Source organism: Trachypithecus francoisi, unplaced genomic scaffold (genome assembly GCF_009764315.1).
Source record: "Trachypithecus francoisi isolate TF-2019V2 unplaced genomic scaffold, Tfra_2.0 Lachesis_group0, whole genome shotgun sequence".
Lineage (NCBI taxonomy): Eukaryota > Metazoa > Chordata > Mammalia > Primates > Cercopithecidae > Trachypithecus > Trachypithecus francoisi.
In genome coordinates this window covers 141,398,324-141,418,615 of record NW_022681453.1, presented here as the reverse complement: position 1 = coordinate 141,418,615, position 20,292 = coordinate 141,398,324, and the positions used below count along the sequence as shown (strand labels likewise).

Below are 20,292 nucleotides of genomic sequence, written 5' to 3'. Positions count from 1 at the left end.
AGACCTCTGCACACATCCACATAGGAGTCTCTCAGCCTCTAATGCCTTCCTCCTCCTCCATCACCAAGATCAAGCTCTGGAAGCTGCTCCGTCCTGGCCCTCAGCACTCTGGGTCCACTTCCTCAAAGGCCCTTCTGCCAACTGTCACCCATCCTTTCTCCCCAAGGAAACAGGAGAGCAGAGGCCATGGCCTCTGTCTTCCCATACTTGTCTACAGCAGGGGCCTGCTCCTCCCATATTCCCTGCAGGATCTCCCAGGAAGACGGGGATGGCTTTGAGGGTGTGGTTTAGCTGTTAGAGGCCACCCTCAAAGCAGCAGCCCAAGAAAGGGGCTCACAGGGTACACCCAGGATGGTTGAAACTGGAGACGCTAGACTAGCTGGATTGCGCTTCATGAGGCGTCCAGGCAGGTCAGCTGCGCTGGAGACAGCAGAGATGGGGAGATGATGGGGGGTAGTTACTGCCATCCTTTCCCCCTCCCGTACTGACACTTACCAGCTGTGTCTCAAAGTTATCATTCCCCCAAAGAAGAAGGAGGTGAAGGAGGAAATTGTTTTCCAAAAGTACCACCAAAGCACTGGGAAGCTGCTCTGAGAATGCAGGTGTGGGTGAGGGAGGGAGGAGGTGGCAGCAGGAAGGACAAGCTCACCGGGGAGGATGATGCAGGTGTGCATGTGTGTGGGTGTTGGGCAGGGCCAGTGAGAGGAGCAGCAGCAGTAGGCCAGGGGCCCAAAAGGAAGGCTCCACTCACCAACACTCGGAAAATCCAAAGGCCTCTGGCACTGTCTAGAGCATCTGGTCAGGAACACCCAAAAAACATGCCACAGGCAGCCTCTGCGAGAGCATGTGGTGCCCAGAGAGCTTGTGCAAAGGCCAGCACAGGTGATGGGCCGACTGTGATTCCGGCCTGCAGGGGAACTGGAGTGGGAGCCGCCCCTGTGAGCACCCACACATGAGCCAGGAAAGATGAGAAAAGAGGGCCAAAGACTAGAGGTACAGAAGGTGGTGAATGAGAGGCTTGGCCAAAGCCATTAGAGCAAGCTTGTAGGGTGATCTATAAACCAGAACCGAAGGGAGAGACAGATCAGCAAACCAGAGGAGGAAAGCAGATGGGCAGCCGGACCACGCGGTGAGGCCCAGGATACAGAGTGCAGAGGGCCCAGTGAGCAGGCCCGGTGTGGCAGGAGGACGTGGCGGCTGGGAAGGCAGGTGTGGGCAGATGGGGGAGATGTGCACTGTCCTGTCTTCGCCAAGAAGCCCTCCCACGCTTTCAGTGGCACACGTTCTGCAAGCCAACCTATGCTTCAGCAGCTGGGGAAGGATGACTGGACAAAGACACAATCTGAGGAGGCAGAAACCAACTGAGAGCATTGTGAAACAGCTCATGTACGAGACAGTGCAGTCCTGAATGAGGCCAGCATCAGAGTGACCAGAGAAGCCAGGCACTGCAGGGGACCACAGGGGTGGAGGTGGCAGGACTCAGGACCAAGCTGGACTGTGGGAGGAAGAGCAGCAGAGGAACACTGAGATTTGTACCCCAACTCACAGGGAGAAGTGTGACAGGGGGACTGACTCAGGTTCACCCGTGCTGATGGAAATGCCGTCTGGAGGGGTCACTGCTAGACAGAGACCACAGGGTCATTTGCCCGGGGAGCAGAGCAGAAGTGGTGAGGCTGCAAAGGAGGCAAGGAAGAAGCATGGGACCAGCGAGGGAATGAAACACAGCACCATGCCCAGGAGGGTCTGATGCATAGCGGTTACACAGCAAATGCATACAAGTGAGGAGGGTGGGGCAGTGGACATCCCAGCCGAACGCTTATTGTATACCTTAAAACCCCTTTGTTGATATAGCCAGATGCAGGCTGCATCAGAAGTACCTGGGGGGCTGGGCATGGTGGCTCATACCTGTAATCTCAACACTTTGGGAGGCCGAGAAGGGAGGATCACTTGAGCCCAGGAGTTCAAGACCAGCCTGGGCAACACAGTGGGTCCCCATTTCTACAAAATATTAAAAAATCTGCCAGACGTGTTGACACATGCCTGTAATCCCAACTACTTGGGAGGGTGAGGGAGGGTCGTCTGAGCCTGGGAGGTCAAGGCTGCAGTGATCTGTGATCTCACAACTATATTGCAGCCTGGGTGACAAGCCGAGACCATGTCTCAAAAACAAAACGAAACAAAAAAAACAAACAAAAAAGACACCTAGGGGACTTCAGCATCCTTCAGTGTTTAGTTCCTTCCCTGAGACTGAGTCAGTCTGCGGTGGTACCCTGACATCAGCATGATGGAGAAGCCCAAAGATCCTCATAACCGTAAAGACAGATTTCAGAGGACTGAGATAAATGTTAATGTTTTAATTATACAAATGGAAGGTAGGGACAGGAATTTGTTTAATAATACTTTTTTTTTTTTTTCCTAAAGTATCTCCTGGGTGATTCTGAGGCATGACTAGTTTGGAGGATCCTGGTTCTAGTGGAGAAAGGTGGGGTGTAGACTGTGGGCCTCTGGAGGACGTGACCTGCCTTACCCTCCTCAGTCCCCCAGTTCAGCGTGTCTCTCCCCACACAGGTCTCAGGCTCCTGTGTGTGTCAAGCAGCATGGGGTCACCCTGGGCAGGACAAAGGGAATGGTCACAGCTGCAAGGCATCCTTCACCCTCTTCCCCTCCCCACACGCCCATTTTTAAGGTCCTACAATGGTGCGAGCAGAAGAAACCAAGCTCTCCCATGAGTAAGTCCACTCACCTGGGGACTCTTGCGTTCCTCAACAGGCTCTGAAAGCTTCCGGGTCAATTTGAAGTTGGAAGACTTACTATAATTTATGAGGAAAGATTTACCTAGTTTGAGTGAGAGGTCTGTGTCTGTGGGTGAATGAATTGTCACAACTTCTTAACTGGTCTTGCTTGACTGAGGTTAGTAGCACTTGTTTTTTAAACACACTCAAGGTAAATTTCTTTCAAACACAGGGGTCGAAATGCAAGTCAGATGGCAAAGTTTCACTATGTGTGACACCAAGGTATGTGGTGACAAAGAGAAGATGAAACAGTAGTGGGTACTTCTCTGGAAGGGCGAATCCAGACTTTTGTCCCTAAACCCCTTCTCCCAAAGCCAGAACTCTACAAGCACTTTGGATGTGCCCTCAAAGCCAGACAAACTAGTCAAGACCTGGAGAGGCTCTGGGACAAATGAGACTGTCCAACTGGGGACTGAGTCTGAGAGCAGCAGCAATTGTGCTTGCACTATTGCACTGCGTCCAGAGTAGGAGAATTCAGTTTTATTTAAAAATGTGGCTGGGCGTGGTGGCTCACGCCTATAATCCCAGTACTTTGGGAGGCTGAGGCGGGGAATCACGAGGTCAAGAGATCGAGATCATCCTGGCCAACATGGTGAAACCCTGTCTTACTAAAAATACAAAAATTAGCCGAGTGTGGCAGCACATGCCTGTAGTCCCGGCTACTCAGGAGGCTGAGGCAGGAGAATTGCTTGAACCCAGGAGACGGAGGTTGCAGCGAGCCAAGATTGTACCATTGCACTCCAGCCTGGGCGACACAGCAAGACTCCATATCAAAAACAAAAAACATGTAAATGCAAAAATCCAACAAGAACCACCATGATTTGCAGGGCAGCTGTCAGTGCCCACCAGGTTGAGAGCACACCATGGTCAGCACTGACCAGTCTCCAATTTCTAGAGTATGTGCTGCCATGGCTTACACAGTCCACAAGGAGGACTTCATAGCAAAGTGACTCATTTCCCTGATTTTCTAAGGCTACCCTGTCCAATACCATAGAGCCACTGGATATGTGTGACTTTTTAAGTTTAAATTTTAATTAAAATTAAATAAGATAAAGACATTCAGTTTCTCAGTCACACTGGCCACATTTCAAGTGCTCAGCTGCTAAAAGTGGCTAGTGGCACTCATTGGAGAACAGAGATATAGAATGTTTTCTTCACTGCAGAAGGTGAAGAAAATTCCATTGTGCAAAACTCCATTGGACAATGCTGTTCAAGATACAGGCTCTATAGGGAACCTTGTCAGTCTCATGTTTGGATCTAGAAAAATTAAGAACATTTAGTAATTGTGGCCACCATTAGTGGCATCCCTGGGCTATTACCAAAAAGAAAAAAAAAAGAGAAAAGGAGTGAAGAAGGAGGAGGAGGAAGAGGAAGAAGAAAAGAAAAAGACAGAAAGACAGAAAGAAAGAAAGAAAGAGAAAGAAAGCAAGCAAGCTTGAATGTAACAAGATTTTCCTGCATTTACTACTATCTCCAAAAGAAAAGAAACAGCAGCCCAACATCCCAGCTCTATAAATACTGGGCTAAGAACATCCCCTAAGGGGGTTAATGAAGACTAGAGCCTTCATGATGTAGCTAGAGCTTCTGCTGGGCTTAAATTTCATGCTCCCAAAAATTATTTTCAGGGGTTATATTAGAGTGAGAGAGTCTGACAACGTTGGTCTGTAGTAGGTTTCATATTTTTCAGTCTTATTTTGAATTCTGCTATCTTTTGTTTTTAATAAGAGAGAAATGGTTTTGAAGAACTTGTGAAAAAGCACAGGCATCTGCAGTGGTATAACAAGAGCATACCAACAAAACGGTAATTATGAAGAGAGTGTAGCTATCTTAATGGAAAATAACACTGGCTATTCAAATCCTCGGGGACAGAATTCATAAAATGGGCATCCCCTCTGCTTGGATGAAACAAAATCAGGCCCGTCAGACACTGGGTTTGCATGTCCAGTTGTCACATGTCAGTGTGACCAAAGCACAATCTGAAGGTGGCCAAGACGAGAGCAAGGTGGAGAAAGAAACTGAACTGGAAAGCAGGATCAACTGTTTGCACTGGATTTTCTGATTTTTAAAAATTAGAATTTCACTCCTTCAAATGTACTCACATGCACACCCCAAAACCAAAACCAACAAAATATTATCACCCATTACTTTTCCACCAAATTCCTACACAATCATGGTGGATCTGCCTATCATTAAGAAAATAACTTTTGCCACAGCATGTATGTCAAACAAAAACTAAGCAGGGGAAATAAGCCTGTCTTCTTTAATGTCATAGGGCAAGAGATCACGTCTAAGTATTGAGTTTCTAGTGAAACAAGAATGGTTTAGGCTCATTTGAAATGGCATATACATTTCAGTACAGTTAAATATAACATTACAATATACTTGGGATACGTATGTTATACTTATATATACATATGTGTAATATATATTAATATAATCAGTAAACATAATCTAATAAGTTATCTGGCTGGCCACCACCCCTAAGTTATTCTCCTCTTTTAGGGGATATATATTCTTAAAAAGCACATGGAGGTGCACTAAAGATTTTTTCTGAGTTATATTTCCCTTAGTGAAACTAACTTACATAAAACAGGGTGTAAGCAAATCATCTTGTTGATTTTGTCTTAGCAAGCAATTAAACCTGAATATAAACTTTGTATTAAATATAAAGCTAAACTATTAAAAGTAATATATACCAAATAACTACTTTGCTAATAACTGAATTAGTTCATTGCAATTTTTCTTTACCCAGATGTTTTTCATTAAAGTGAAAAACAACACAATTTTTAAAAAAGCCTATTATGCTTAATCCATGACATCGGCCTAGTTCTTATTTAAATCACTGTTGGAAGAAAAAGTAGTTCCACTGCTGTACTTGTATTACATGAACATAACTTTAAATACGCCACATCTAGTGGAAGAGAGCTCTCTTTGGTTTCTGAAAAGACAACAGTTGCAAAAAACCCAAAAATACAGGAGCTCCAGTCATTTCCTAGTCTTTCTTTGGCATATATAAAAATCAAACCCTAGGAATTATTTAATATAATGTCCATTTCTGTGAAATTGCTATAAATTCAACTCTATTTTCCAAATTTATGCTTAATATTTTTTAAATGATTTAGAAGTCTTACCAAGAACATGGCGAGTATATGGATGTTGTTTTTAATTCCATTGATAAAATATACATATAAAAGATATGTACGTTGTTTTATTTGTCTTTAAATATTCTCACTGTAAGGGCTGGGCATAGTGGCTCACGCCTGTAATCCCAGCCAAGGCGGGTGGATCGCTTGAGGCCAGGAGTTCAAGGCCAGAAATTCGAGCCCAGCCTGCCCAACATGGCAAAACCCCATCTCTATTAAAAACACAAAAATTTGCTGGCCTCGTGGCACACGCCTGTAGTCCCAGCTACTCAGGAGGCTGAGGCATGAGACTTGCTTGAACCCAGGAGGCGGAGTTTGCAGTGAGCCAAGATCACACCGTTGAACTCCAGCCTGGGCGACAGAACGAGACTCTCTCTCCAGAAAAAAAAAAAAAATCTCACTGTAAAATGTTAAGGATTGGTGAGGAGGCAATCTATTAAAACTGAGTATTTCTATTACCAAGCTGGATATGGTATTTCCAAAAGATGTTAATATCTTTTCAACAGAAAATAGTTCATGCAACTTCTTAGTTCATATTAGTCTTTCTCCTTTCAGTTAATCAAAATAAATTAGTAAAACTATCCAAAATTTAAGACAGCAGCAAGGCCTATAAATGCAGGTTTCAGATTCAAATTTCTCTGGAAATTTTTTTCTTTCCAATTTTCTTTTCCTTGGGATTTAATTTTTCCCATTTATTGGTGACATCCAGTAAGTCCCAGTTTTAACATTTGCAGACATATGTTTCTCTGTAGGTTAAAATTAATGAAGCATATTCAAACAGCTAATTCCTGAGTTTAAAGTTCTTGTATCACCTAGCTTCTGCTTAAATTTCAAAAGCATAATTTCCCAAGCTTAAGCTATCAAATTTGATTGCCTCTTTGTGCAAAAAGCCACATACTACAAATAGTTTCTAATTGGTACAGAACTATTGGTACATATATAAGGAAATATATGGATATAAGATTTTACTTGTAGAAGCTATTACTAAAATACGTAGCACTCGTGTAATTATATATTGTTAAACCTTTGCAACTGGTTAGTTCTCAGATAATTCCATTTCTCAGCATATTTACATTCTCTCTTACTGATAATCAAAAACCTTAAAAAACAAATCAGAAGCATTTCAGTAAAACAGATGAAAACGGCAAAAAATCTTGCTATGGAAAAACAGTATGTATGATCAGGGCTTGATGTCATGTCTTTTGTATCTTAATAATGTCACTTGTCCCATTTTGCATACTCTTTGTGGTAAGCAGATTCCTCTGGCTATCATATATGACCTGAGGCTAAAAAGGTGAAAACTCTGACATAATACACGTTTTAAAATCTTGAGATATTGCATAAGGACTGAAGGAGACGTTTGTCCAGGGTACGATTATTATTAATTTTTTTGACTGTAAAAAAAAAAAAGCAAATTAGAACCTTGTTAGCAAAAAGCCAGTTGATTTCATTCATTTACAGGAGATGACGAATTCCTGATGGAAGCTGAGTTGCACCCCACCTAGCAGACTGGGAAAAACATGATGTACCCCACACTGTCTTGGCATGAAGCAGGGTTACAGCTAATATGATAGATACCCCATGTTTCCAGACAATCAGCCACAATAAAGTCAGCTATCAAGTCAGCTGTATAAAGCAACCCAAAATATCACTTTCCCAGACATATCTACCACCATAATGACTGTTCTATCAGGAAAATTGATTTTAAAGAATTACATATAAAACTTTAAAAGAGAAATTTCTTCACTTATCATTCAATGGGAAACCAAAAAAAAAAAAAAGATTTGGCTTTCCTAACGCATGGCTACTCCTCTGCTCAGTTGTTCTTAAAAATAATTTATGTAAAGCAGACTTTTCTCTAAATATACTGTGCTCTCCCATATACACACTGAAAATGATATTTGCATACAGTGAGTGTATGCACTGATACACACATGGTAAAAATTTAAAAAATATGGACTGCATAAATCAGTAGCTGATTTTAAATACACACCAACTTAAACAGATTTGTTTGCAATTTCTGAATTTCTCAGGTAGAAAAGATCTTTCTTGCTGGCTGTAGTTCTAGAAGATGCTTATACTGTATAGAGTGTACAAAAATGCTTCCCACATAAACGAAGAAAGAAAGGTTCCAGGATCTTGGTATTCTAACCTTGCCTTTGCTATTAAACACCCACCAGATGAATGTGATGGAGACGAGCAAAATCAGTCTGTCATGCTACAGTAAACATGGTATTTTGTGTGCTGCCCAAGACTTTTTTCCCTCATGAATATAAGTCACCTGCCATTTATTACGAGATTTTTCCCCGATTGACACCCCATTATGTATATTCAGTCAAGCTCAAATGAGATTTCAAGTGATCAATATACTATTTGCACTGAAAGTCTATTAGCAGCTCTAGCAATAAACTCTGCAGAGAAGCAAAAATGGAAGTGATATTTAGTGAACTGAATTACATGAAAATCTATGTTTTGGGCAAGGGAGCACAGACAGGAAGGCAGAAAAGCAAGGGATAAGAGAAGGTAGAAGAGATATTTTTCCTAATAAAAATCAGCTTTCTAGAGTCTGACCACTGATAAAATGCATCAAATGCCTAAGAAGTTTTCAAAAATATCTTAAATCACGTGTTGAGATCTCTAAAGAAGCAGGGAGGGGTCCAAATCAGCACTAGGTTCCTTTCAGAGACTGAGAGTTCACTATATTAACAGCCATACTTGGAAGTACTTGATATCCTTCAAATGGAAAAGGTGGATCCAGCCCTGGGAAATCTGTAAAATCCCTCACCATTCAAACTCTGCGTGAAACAGCAATGGCTTCCCGTACAGTTTAACATTTTCCATTTTATAATTTATGTGTACCAGATCCTAACAGCATAAACGTCATCAGCTGGGCTATAGCATTTTGATTAATATATATTCGGTAAGAAAGGTAGCTTGACAGTAGCCATAGGATTTCATCTGGCCACTCCCCCCCCCGCCAAAACAAAACAAAAACGAAAACAAAAACAAACAAAAAAACCCTCTGTTTCTGGGCCTGGATGTTTCTACATATCAGAAGCCATCTGCTTGAACCAAGAGAAGATTAGAACAGGCAGGGCCACACAGAAACATATGACATCTGGGGAAGTGTCAATTCAGCATTACCCAGGCACCAAAGGTTCGTATTCTATTACCATGAAAATAACATGGGGGCAGTGGGGGTGCACAGGAATCAATGGCTGTGACTGCAGTCATATAAAGTTACACTGCTGGGTAGTGAATAGATGTTCATCTAGGTTAGGCTCCCTCCACCCCCTACTCAAGGGTATAGCACTTCCTTCTGGATTCTTATTTATGAAGCTAGAGTCCTTAGGCAGAAGGAATGAAAAATGGGAAGAACTGCTCTGCATAGATGTTCAGAATTATTAATATTTAATTATTTAGTTTACTGAACTTACATTTTGAACCACTCTCAGGCAGAAGAGAAGAGTCACTATCCATTGTGATCAAAAGAACACCTGTAAGACCAAAATGTTTAGATCATTAGCAGTTGGGATTGTTTCCAAATTCCATGAGAAGCAAAGAGGATGCATAGTAATTTGAACAACGGAGAGATGCATCTTGAGCTACATCTGAACGAAAACTATTTCTCATGATATTTTTAGTTCTAAAATCCAGAGCTGAAATACTTTTAAATTAGCAACCTAAATGATAACACACTGAAAAAAAAAAAAAGTACTTTCTACGTATAAGAACTATTCATTCACTGTCTTTTCTTGATGGTGCTACCTACTAAGATACCTAAGCACAACAGATTCAGAGCCCACTTCTACCAGGAAAGAAACAAATAAAAACCCTCACCACTACCCAAATTAAGTCTCCTCAAAATGAAGAGTTAAACAGTCCTAAATAGCAATTCCAGTTTGTGTAGGATGCATGTGTATGTGGCACAATGTGCACACCAAAGCACATTTCTTGAATTTTGCAGAAATGTATGTACAAGTGTTTAATGTCACACAATTTTAAAGGAGAAGCAATCTCCAAATGGTTTTCTAAAGGATACTCTCTATTGCCTCAATCCAACACTCACACACCCAAAAGTATCATTAATTTTTAAATCCTTAAAGCCAAAGATATTACTAACTCTACAATTCCTTGTAATAAGTGGATGAGAAACAATTTTCTTCAAATTACTCGCAAAACACTCATAACCTGACATCCTCAAATGGAAAAACAGAGATTCTTGGAGGCCAAACTCTAAAAGAAATCAGACATCAGATGCCCCTTTCCATGCTACAAGGCTTTGCAGTGTCCTAAAAAGGCTTAGTGTACATTTGTGGTAAAACATAAGACTTGTTGGCATTTGTGGGCTAAAGCAGCCCAGGTGTTTATTTAGCCAGCACATTTACTTCGCTGGGAGGTGAGTGTTCTGGAATGCTCGTCATACAATGATGTGTGCACATTTACTGTCGAACTCAAGGAGGTACTGTTCTGGAACCTTCTCACACTGCAATTAACTGTGCAAGTGGGTAGAGCTAATTTCCACAAAACAATCACTGCATATCTTAGGAAAAGACCCTCTTTGAAAGCAGGCTGCTAGGGCGCCGGCATCTGAGCAAAGCACCAGAGACGTCCTACCAATTTGATTCTTGAAGCCGCTGCTGAAATCTATTTTGATTTTAGAATGACCCGCAATCACAGGCAATTTACCTGATTGTGTGTTCCTGATGACTCTCAAAGCCTTCTAGGTGCTAGGATTTGTAGGTGTAGTTTGTGGATTTGAAAGAGGGGAAAGATAATACAAGAAAAAGAAGAAAAAAAAAACAGGAAAAAAGCAGAAGGTAGTTTCGGCAGCTTAAGATTATGAGTTCAGAACAGAAACTGCGATTTTCACCTAGAGTATCACATTATACTGGAGGAACTGTTGAGATACTAACTGGTCACGACATTCAAGTCTGAAAATGCATTAATTCACTCTAGCCATCAAGGCAAAAGGTATCATTTTCTCTTCTGTAAATGATATATTTACCTTAAAAAATGGAAGGTAACCAAGTAGGGATCCTTTTGAAAATTTTGACTTAAAAAAAGGAAAGAAAAAAAGTCTTTGTATCTCTTTTCTTCTTGGTCAGACCCGCTATATGCAGTAGACGATGCGGATAAGCATAACTATAATAATGAACTGTAAATTTATAATGCCTTTCTTCAGAGCAGCTCAAAACATTTTCTTTCCCATAGATTTGAAACAAGATTTGAAATCTCCTTGTTTTGTTGTAGAAATGGCCTTCCTCTAATCTGATGTAAAATGACTGGGTTCTGTTTGAAGGACCAAGCAGTAAAAGGTAAGTTCATTCACCTATTTCTTGCTCCAATTATGCATCTCTGGTCAAACTGAGATGCCAGGTGCTGGTCTATCACACAAGCTGATTTATTCCATGCATTGCCTAAAAAGGAGCCCCCTCTTTCTAAAAAACTTAGTTTTATAAAAAAAATTTATTAAGAATATCAAAGCAAAAATAACTCTTTTTGGCTTCACTGTATGCTTTAATATGTGTCCTTCCAATCAATCATGCCTTTTAGCCCTAGGATCTTAAAATTTGGAAGCTCTCGATATGTATCCCTTTTCTATCAAAATCAACCTATCAAAGTTAAATGGACATTTTAACAAGCTGACAGGCGAAAAGAAGTAACACGGTGCTTTTCAAGACCTGCCTATGGATTAACGCCTACCCTCCAAAATTGTTAGTAATTATTTAAATAAAGGTAATGCCCAAGCCTAGAAGCTGCCTCTCCCTGCACCACTGCAATTGTCGAATTCCTTTCCTGGTCTTTCATGCAGATGCTCAGAAACAGGGTGGGGCTCCCTGGTCTTGCATGCAATGTTAAGGGAGTCTGTGCTGTAAAGAAAACTCAATTAATCGTTCATATTCCAGTTTTTCAGTATCCTTCAAAAATACCTTTGAAATAATCATGTTGCTAAGAGTACCACTGTTTCTCATGTTAAGATTCAGATTAAAACCTTTGTGTCAAACCAAATGTACTGTGCACAAGCATGGATGACAGGTATTGAAATAAAGGTGACAAGTCAAGGAATCAGGGAGAAACCTCCTGGAAGAAGAGATGTGAGAAAGACTAGCTTCTCTATTATGGATGTCTCCGATGATGCTTTTCAAAAATCTTTTTTTTTTCTTTTAACAAGTACAGTTCTTTAGAGTCTACAAGTAAAATCCAATCTTGCTAAGCCATGCTTGTTCTCCGTATGAGTCAGCAGGCCACTGAGCATTTCAGACAGTGCAGCCCAGAGTAAATAGGCAAAGGCTGTTGCTGGACACACCCATTTTACTAATCCTGACTCTGATTTTTTTTTAAATTCATCTTTATGTTACACGGTGTCTGACCCCAGAACTTGCATCAAAAACTGCACCTCCACCAACAAGGACTCAGGTTCCAATGTGGAAGGACTACCCTCCAGCTCCTTCACTGAGTGCAACTGGATAAGGGCTTATGTCTTCCTCAATGGGCAACTCCTGTTTCATTTTCTCTCCAGTCTGCATGTTATCAGCTTGACATTCCCTTCAGTGGCATATGACAAATCAAATTGATCAAATTGCCCATCACTGCATTCATCAGAGGACGATTTTTTTTATTTCCTAGGACTGATACCTCCACTCCCTTTACAATCAAGAACACACCAAAAATAAATAAATAAATAAAATAAAAATAAAAATTCCATGTCTTGTTTTCTGGGGTTTTGTTTGTTTTGAGGGTAGTGAAAGTGGTAAGAAGTAATGAATGGATACAACTCATCATAAAGGGAAAAAAAGCAACCGATAGTCATAAAGCCAAGGGCACAGTCTTAAAATATGATTTGAAATACCTAGTGCCTACATCTTAAATGTAAAGCATTGATCCAAAAATGCAGATATTATTAGCTTTGGAAAACTTTACCAAAACATGAAGTAAATTATTTTCCTCATCTTTTTGCATGATTCAGCACTTTTAATACTAATTTCTGCCAAGAAGTTAGAAGGTAAAAGGAATCTTTTCTGGGTGCCTTAAAACCTCACACTCTGTACTGGACCATCTGCCCTCCTGTTACTACAGGGTCATATCAGAAATACTGGGGGTCACTGGTTTGCTGCCATAACATCTAGTGACCACCTCAGAGCCACTCAATTTCACTCTCCAGCATCTAAGTGGCTCTTGAGGACAGAATGACCCCTCGCAGTCGCTTCTCCCCATCTCGAATTGACCCTTAACCAGGAGCCACACATATGCATGCACACTCGACTGCACCTGTCTCACCCCGTCAGCAGCAGCTACCAGCTCCCACCTGATGTGTCTTTTCAACCTTTGTCAAGTATCTCAAGGCAAGAACATCCTGAAGCCCTTCCCCCAAATTGAAGCTTTGGTCCGAGCCCCCAACCCGCGGGAGCATCAGGAGGAGGCCGAGGAGACAGACACCTCGGACTCTCTGTGCAAACTTGACCCGGGCGTAGCACGGATTCGCGTTCGCATCCGAGGACCCCACACGTCCCCCGCACTGTACCCACAGCATCCCACGCCCGCGGTGCACGCTCACCTGCGGGTAGACAAGCCACACGCCTCGGCAGTCCAGACTTCCGTGGCGACCTCCAAGGGTGAGCCTACGCGCTGGGTGCCCGGCGCACCCTCAGGAGTGGCTGGGACCGCGGGCTGGCGCCGGGCAGGGCGGTGGGACGCCTTGAGCCGGCGGGAGGAGCACGCCCAGGCGGGTCCGCGCCGAGCCCGAGCGAGCGGGCGAGCCGGGCGGGAGGGGCCATTTGTAACCGAGCAGACGCTACCACCGCCCCTTACTCGCGGGGGGCGGGGGCGGGCGGTCAGGTGACGGCGGCCCACCCTCCGCCGCCGAGCCGGGTGGTTCCTGCCCGGGAGGAGCCCCCTGGCGAGCTCTGATTGGAACTCCCGCCGCAGTGGCGGGGGAGGGGGGACACGTGACCACCCGGCCAGGCGGCCCAGCGCGCCCCATTCACGATGGGCACCCCATCTTCCTCCTGGAAAAGCCGGGGGACACAGAGAAGGCGGAGGAGCACGCGGGGTGCAGGAGAGCCTACCAGCCCCTTTAGCCGCAGTGCTGGTGATTCCGGCCGCTGAACCCGGAGAGGAAAGGCTCCCACGCTGCCAGCCGGCCTTGACTGTCCTCCCGCCCTGCCCTTGGCCGCAGTACCCTCCCCTCGGCTGCAGTAACCGCCCCCTACACCTCCAGGCAAGGGCACGCTCAGTGTAGACCACCGCCACTTCATAGATGCCAGTGCTACTTAAGAGTGGTGTTTTTTTTTTTTTTTCTTTCCTCCTCTCTGCACACCAGCACATTGTACCCGAGAGAAACTCACGGCGGTGTACTGCAGACACCGCCCAGCTCCAGGGCCCGAAGACACTCCGACCAGGCCCCGGGATGCCTCAGGGTTCCCAGGTCATTACGTGGAGGAACTCAGGCCTGCTCCTTACGCAGAAGGAGGAGGCGTCGCGGAAGCTGCAGTCCCCGATCCTCCTCAGGAAACCGACCGGGTGGAAGGGGAGAGGGCGGTTATCGTGGTGCGAATCCAATTCGCAGCCTCTGGGAGCACGTGGCTAATAAAGGTCAAATTAAAACAACTAAGTGGTGCCGGCAGGAACGCGCCGCATGGCCAGGAGAAGCCCGGCTATTAATCATCCATAACGAACATTTGCTTTTCTGGTGTGGGAGAATGGGGCTGTGCAAGAGCCCCCCGGAGTTGCGCTCTGCTCTGAACCTTAAGTGCTCCCCCAGAGCAAGTGGATTCCGCAGCCTATTTCCCCACCTCCCCAGGGCCCCCTCTCGGGGCGACACTACCGTAGATGGCAGGAATTCGGAGAAAATGCGGTGTCACGTCCGCCGCTATGCCCGCACACGCGTCTGCGCCAACTCCAGCAACACGTGGGGACCATGAATCTGGGCGTCTGCTCTCCACTTAGGTGGTTATGTGGGTATACTTATATGATTACTGATTAAAACCAAATTGGACGGATAAGTCTGTTTCTACGCTGGATTCTTTCAAACTTCTGTCCAAGGGAGTTTTGCGCTCGATTTGGGCGGGGACGCAGTTTCCAGCCAAGACCGCCGCAGCGCTCAGCAGAGCCCGGGGACCGGTGGTGGTGATGGCGGGATGGGGAGAAACAGAGGCCCTTGATTCTTTGGTACTCCACTTTCTTTCCTTATTTAGACCAGTCGGGCAACACGTCCCTCGCCCAAGATGGCCTTTCCAACTGGAACGTGACTCAGACAATGTGGAAACCGGGGGTCCTTGACCCATCGTACCTGGGCTTCGCTGGGCATAGGACAAGGGATGAGCAGGTTTACCTGGAAAGGGAGTTTATTCGTAAAGCTACGGGCATAAACGCTAGATAAAGTTTGAGGAAGCTCAAAGTTTACCTGTTGTAAATTGTTGGGGGGTGGGGGAGCATCTTATGTAAAAAGGAACGGCCCTATTAAATTAGTAAGTATCTTATTTTCCTGGTAGACGTCTGGCTGCCCTTGGTCCTCCCCTCCCCCACCTCATTTCTCCAAACCACCAAGGTTGGAGAAATCTCATAAACAAAGTGTAAGTCCGTCGGGGGGATACTTGGTGTTCTTAAAAAACAAACAACAAACGACCTTTGTAATAAGGAAGGTGGGTACGTTTTCATTTCTAGGTCTTAATCGTAACGTTACGGCCACGTTAAAATTGAAGTTGATTGAGATAAGAGAATCCCTGAGCACAGCACGCAGACAATTTCACAATTGAAAAATATGTACTTCCTTCTCCCCTCTCTCGTCCCCTCCCCCTTTCCCCGCCATTACCTACTCCTGTTAGGACTAGGGGCTGGGAGAGGAGGAGGGTGTAGTCCCTCCGAGTGCACAAGGGAGGCGGCGGGGCCACTTGTTGCTGCACCGGCAGAAGAGCTAATTCCGAGCGGATCTGGCAGGGATTCAGAGTTAAAAACCCTTCTCCTGGATGCGACGCCCCAGAGACCGAGGCAGACGGCGAGAACAGATTCAGCGCCTCGAGATGTGCTTTCCAACTTGAACTCTGGACCATCTTTGCTTGAAATGCTTTGTCTTGCACGTCTGGGAGTTACTCGGTGCGATTAAACGCGTGACACACACACGCACAAGCGGGGTCGCCCCGCAAGGGGGAGGGTGCGTGGCACAGGAGCCTCGGACTTTCACGGGCTCTACCCTTGGGGAGCGGTGCGAGGGGGACCGCCTCGGTGTGGCTGCTGACGTGAGACAGGTAACTCGGAAAGATCCTCCTCCGGCTGCCTTGGGAATGGGGAGCTGTGGGCGAAGGTGTAGGGGCGGTCCCGTAGCCCACACGGCGCAGTCCGCAGTAAAGGGCAGAGAAACTAGACAAGGGCAGGCGGGGTTTCCCGATTCCGAGTTCGTCCGTCTACGGGGTCACGTTCTGTGGAGAAAATGCGCGACACCTGGTAGGGAGAGAGTGACACTGACCAAGTGTCCCCGCAGGGCCGAGCCGTTTGCCCTCGGGAGGGGGTCGCGAGGCCCGTCCGCACTCGGCTCCCGCGGAAGCTGTGCTGGCGCGGCAGTCTCGCCGGCGCCTGGCCCCACCAGCCTTTGCCTTCAGCGTCCTCCCGTGGCATCGTCCGAGATTTGCGGAGTAGAAGCCGAGGACACAAGCAACTCGCTGTGGGCTTGGAGTGACCACGCCTTAGGGTTGTGAAAAGCTGCCCCGTGGTGACTTGGGGACGAGGAGGTTAATAAAGTGCAGAATTGGTCTTTTTACCTAAAATGAAGCTGGTGGTACTGCGCGCTTAAATGACTCCGCTAGGACCCTGGAGGTTGGGGGAGCGGGGTGGGAGGGGGTAAATGCTAGGTTTAGGACAACATACGATATGTCAAATTTAAGGAAGCTCCCCTTCTCGGGCCACATTCTCTGCAGCTCTAACCAAGTGGAAGCGCCGCTGCGCCCGGGGTCAGCTCCAGCATTATGACACCCAGCGTTGCCCTCCAAACTCCAGGTCCCCGCGGCCACATCCCTCCGCGCCTGCTGGAACCAGCAAGTCTCTGCCTGCCCTTTCTCCTTTACATGGACCCTTTTCCTTTCACCCCTAGGGCAGGTTAACGCCGGCAAGGGGCCGCAGTGCGACTGGCAGACACATCTCCGCCCCCTCCGCGCCCCGCGCCGACGGTGGGAACAGCAGCGACAGCGCGGCCGCAGCCTTCTAGTGCCTTCGCCCCCTCCCCCGCGGCCACACCTCACCCACCTCACCCGCCAAACCCCGCAATCCGCCGCCGTCCCTCCCCTGCGCGCTCCCGGCGCCAACCCAGTCAGGAGCGGGTGGAAGCCCGGGTCCATGTGCAGGTGTCCTTGTGCGGGAGTAGGGGAGCGCACACGTCCGCGATCCGCGACCCTACCGCTGCCCGCAGCTCGGGGTCCACCCACGTGGAACCCGCCGGCCACCGCGGGTGCCCAACACGAGTCTCCCGGGCTCGGCTGCGGGCGCCGTTCCCCCGAAGCCCCAGGGCGCTCCCACGGGTCAATGACCACCTCAGTCTTTCTCCCAAGCCAGGGTTTGGCCAGTTGGGAAGTCTCTTCGTCCCTTGCCCACATCCCCTGGCATCTCCGAACAAAGCCACTTGGCTTCCCACCCCGGCATCGGGAAAGAGACGCGCGTGGAGAGCTCCTCCAGGCGCTGGGCCACGGTCCCCGTCCCTGGCCGTGCCTGCTGTGTGCGGAGTTGCGGGTACAGCCTGTACGGGGCAGGCACCCCACTCGTCGTTCCTCCAGCGCCGGCACTCGACCGCCGCGGCGCTGCAGGAAGGAGGCCCTGTGGCGCGGGTTCCTCCACACCCACGTGCCCCTCGTGTGCGCGCCCCCGGCCTGCAGATGCTACAAGGCTGGCGCCGCCTGGATTTCCGGGCGGCCCCACCCTCCGCGGCCGCTACGCCTCGCTGCCTGCATTCAGTCTCCTTGGCGTCTCCGCTGCAGCATCCAAGACCAGGCGCCGCCTCTGCTAGCCGTACTGCCCAACACGCCTGAGGGCCGCTGCCGGGAGGCCTCACCTCCCGCCCGGGCCCCCCACTCACCTTTCCTTCTGGAAGGTGGAGTTCAAGCACTGCACCGGGGCTGTTCAGCCACCGCCCACGACCTCCTGTAGGGTGCAGCGGGAGGGCGTTCCCGAGGCGCTAGCACCCTCTTTAAGCCCTTCCCCGGCTTTCTGCACAGCACCTTCATCAGCTGGCCACCCTCCCTGACAGTAAGAGAGGCATAGCTCTCGCTCTCGCTCCCGCTTTCTCTGTCTCATTCTCACACCAACGCCCACCTATACACACACCTGAACACCGAGAGGCCAGGACCAGTATCTCTCAAACTCTCAATTCCAGCACTGCAGAGCACATCACATCGCTGACAGCAAAGTGAGGAGGTGGCACTTGTGAACTAGGTGATTTCTTAAAATTTAAGAAATGGCCTTCTGCCTCTTGGCCTTTGCGTTCGTAAGAGGATTGTACTTCTTTTTTTTTTTTTAAATATATAGCCCAGTAGCATTCACACATTCAAAAATATATATTTAAGTGTTTTGAGATTATCATAGATTCAAGTGCACTTGTAAAAAATAATAATAATACACAGAGATCTTGGGCACCCACCCTTTACCCAGTTTCCCCCAGTGGTAACAATTCCCAATACTGTGGTGCAATATCACAACCAGGATACTAGCATTGATATAACCCCACCCATCTTATTCAGATTTCCCGTGTTACTTGTATTCATTTCTCTCTTCTCCATCCTGTGTGTGTGTGTAATAATTCTATACAATTTTATCACATGTGTAAATTCAACTACCACCACAGTCAAGATGCAGAACCAAACTTACTACAGGATCCCTATTTTTGCCTTTTATAATCACACCTACCTGGAGGGTAAGTGGCAATCCCTGACTACTACTAATCTATCTTCAATTTTTTCCAATTTTGTCGTTTCAAGAATGTTGTATAAATGAAGTTATACAATAAAGTAGTATTTTTGGATTGTCTTTGTTGACTTAGCATAATTCCCCTGAAATGTATCCAATTATTATGTATTATCAATAAATCATTCTTTTTTATTAGTAGGTAGTATTCATGGGATGGAGGTACCACAACAGTAGATTGTTTAACCATTCTCTCATTGAAGGACTTGCTGCAGGGTTATTTCCAGATTTTGGCTGTTGCAAATAAAGCTGCCATGAACATTCATGTACAGGTTTTTGTGGGAACATAAGTTTTCTCTGGGATGAACGCCCAAGAGGGCAATTGCTGGGTTGTATGTTAAGCACACGTTTAGTTTTATAAGAACTACCATACTCTTTTCCAGATTGCCTGTGCCATTTTACAATCCCAGCAGCAATGTAGGTGTGATCAATTTTTTTCTTCATACTTGGCAGCATTTGGTGGTGTCACTATTTTTTTATTTTAGTCATTTGGATAGGTAAGTAATATTTCATTGTGGTTTTAAATTGCATTTTCCTGGTGGCAAAGGTAATCTTTTTTATGTGCTGATTTGCCATCTGTATACCCTTTTCTTTTTATTTCTCTTTTCGTGGAATGTCTGTTCACATGTTTTGCCCATATTCTAATTAGAGGTTTGTTTTTATTTTTTACTGTGGCATTTTGAAGAGTTCTTTATATATTCTAGGAAAAGTCCTTCGTGAGATACATGGTTTGCAAATATTTTGTTCCAGTCTCCAGCTTGTCTTTTCATTCTCTTCACATGGGCTTTTGCAGAGCAAAACTTTCCAATTTTGAGGAGACTCAATTTACCAGTCTTTCGTTTCATGAATCTTGCTTTTGGTGTCAAGTTTAAGAACTTTCGCCAGCCCTAAATCTGGAAGACTTTCTTTAATTTTAAGAGTAAGTTTAGTTTTACATTTTACGTTGTATCTGTGATCCATTTTCAGTTAATTTGTCTCTGACATGTGAAGTTTAGGTTGAGGTACAGTTTTTGCCCGTGGATACCCAACTGTTATAGCATCATTTGTTGGAAAGGTTATTTTTCCTGCAGTGAATTGCTTTGGCAAATTTATTTTTAAAAATATCAGCAGGCATATTTGTGTGGGTCTGTTTTCGTGTTGATCTTGTATACTTCAACCATGCTGAATTTACTTATCACTTCTAGGTATTTTCTGAGTAAACAATCATGTTATCTGCAAATAGTGGCAGTTTTATTTCTTCCTTTCCAATCTGTATGTCTTTCTTTTTTTTTTTTTCTTGTCTTATTTCAAAGTGGCTAGAACTTTCAAAACCATGTTGGATGAATGGTGAGAGCAGATATATTTGTCTTATTCCTGATCTTAGGGGAAAAATAATCAGTCTTTCGCCTTTAAGTATATTAGCTGCAGGGTTT

At 45.8% G+C, this 20,292-nt stretch overlaps 1 protein-coding gene across 1 annotated transcript in view; it reads right to left on the bottom strand.

Annotated features, from left to right (window-relative positions):
• LOC117083983 overlaps window positions 1-14,931 on the bottom strand; it is a 108,310-nt gene extending 93,379 nt beyond the window's left edge. The window contains exons 1-2 of the mRNA XM_033212256.1: window positions 13,494-14,931; window positions 9,373-9,432 (exon numbers count right to left, since the gene is read on the bottom strand). Coding sequence (XP_033068147.1) covers window positions 9,408-9,432; window positions 13,494-14,263 — 795 coding nt within the window. The 5' untranslated portion in view covers window positions 14,264-14,931 and the 3' untranslated portion in view covers window positions 9,373-9,407. The remainder of the gene's footprint in view (window positions 1-9,372; window positions 9,433-13,493) is intronic.
• Window positions 14,932-20,292: the final 5,361 nt, after the last annotated feature.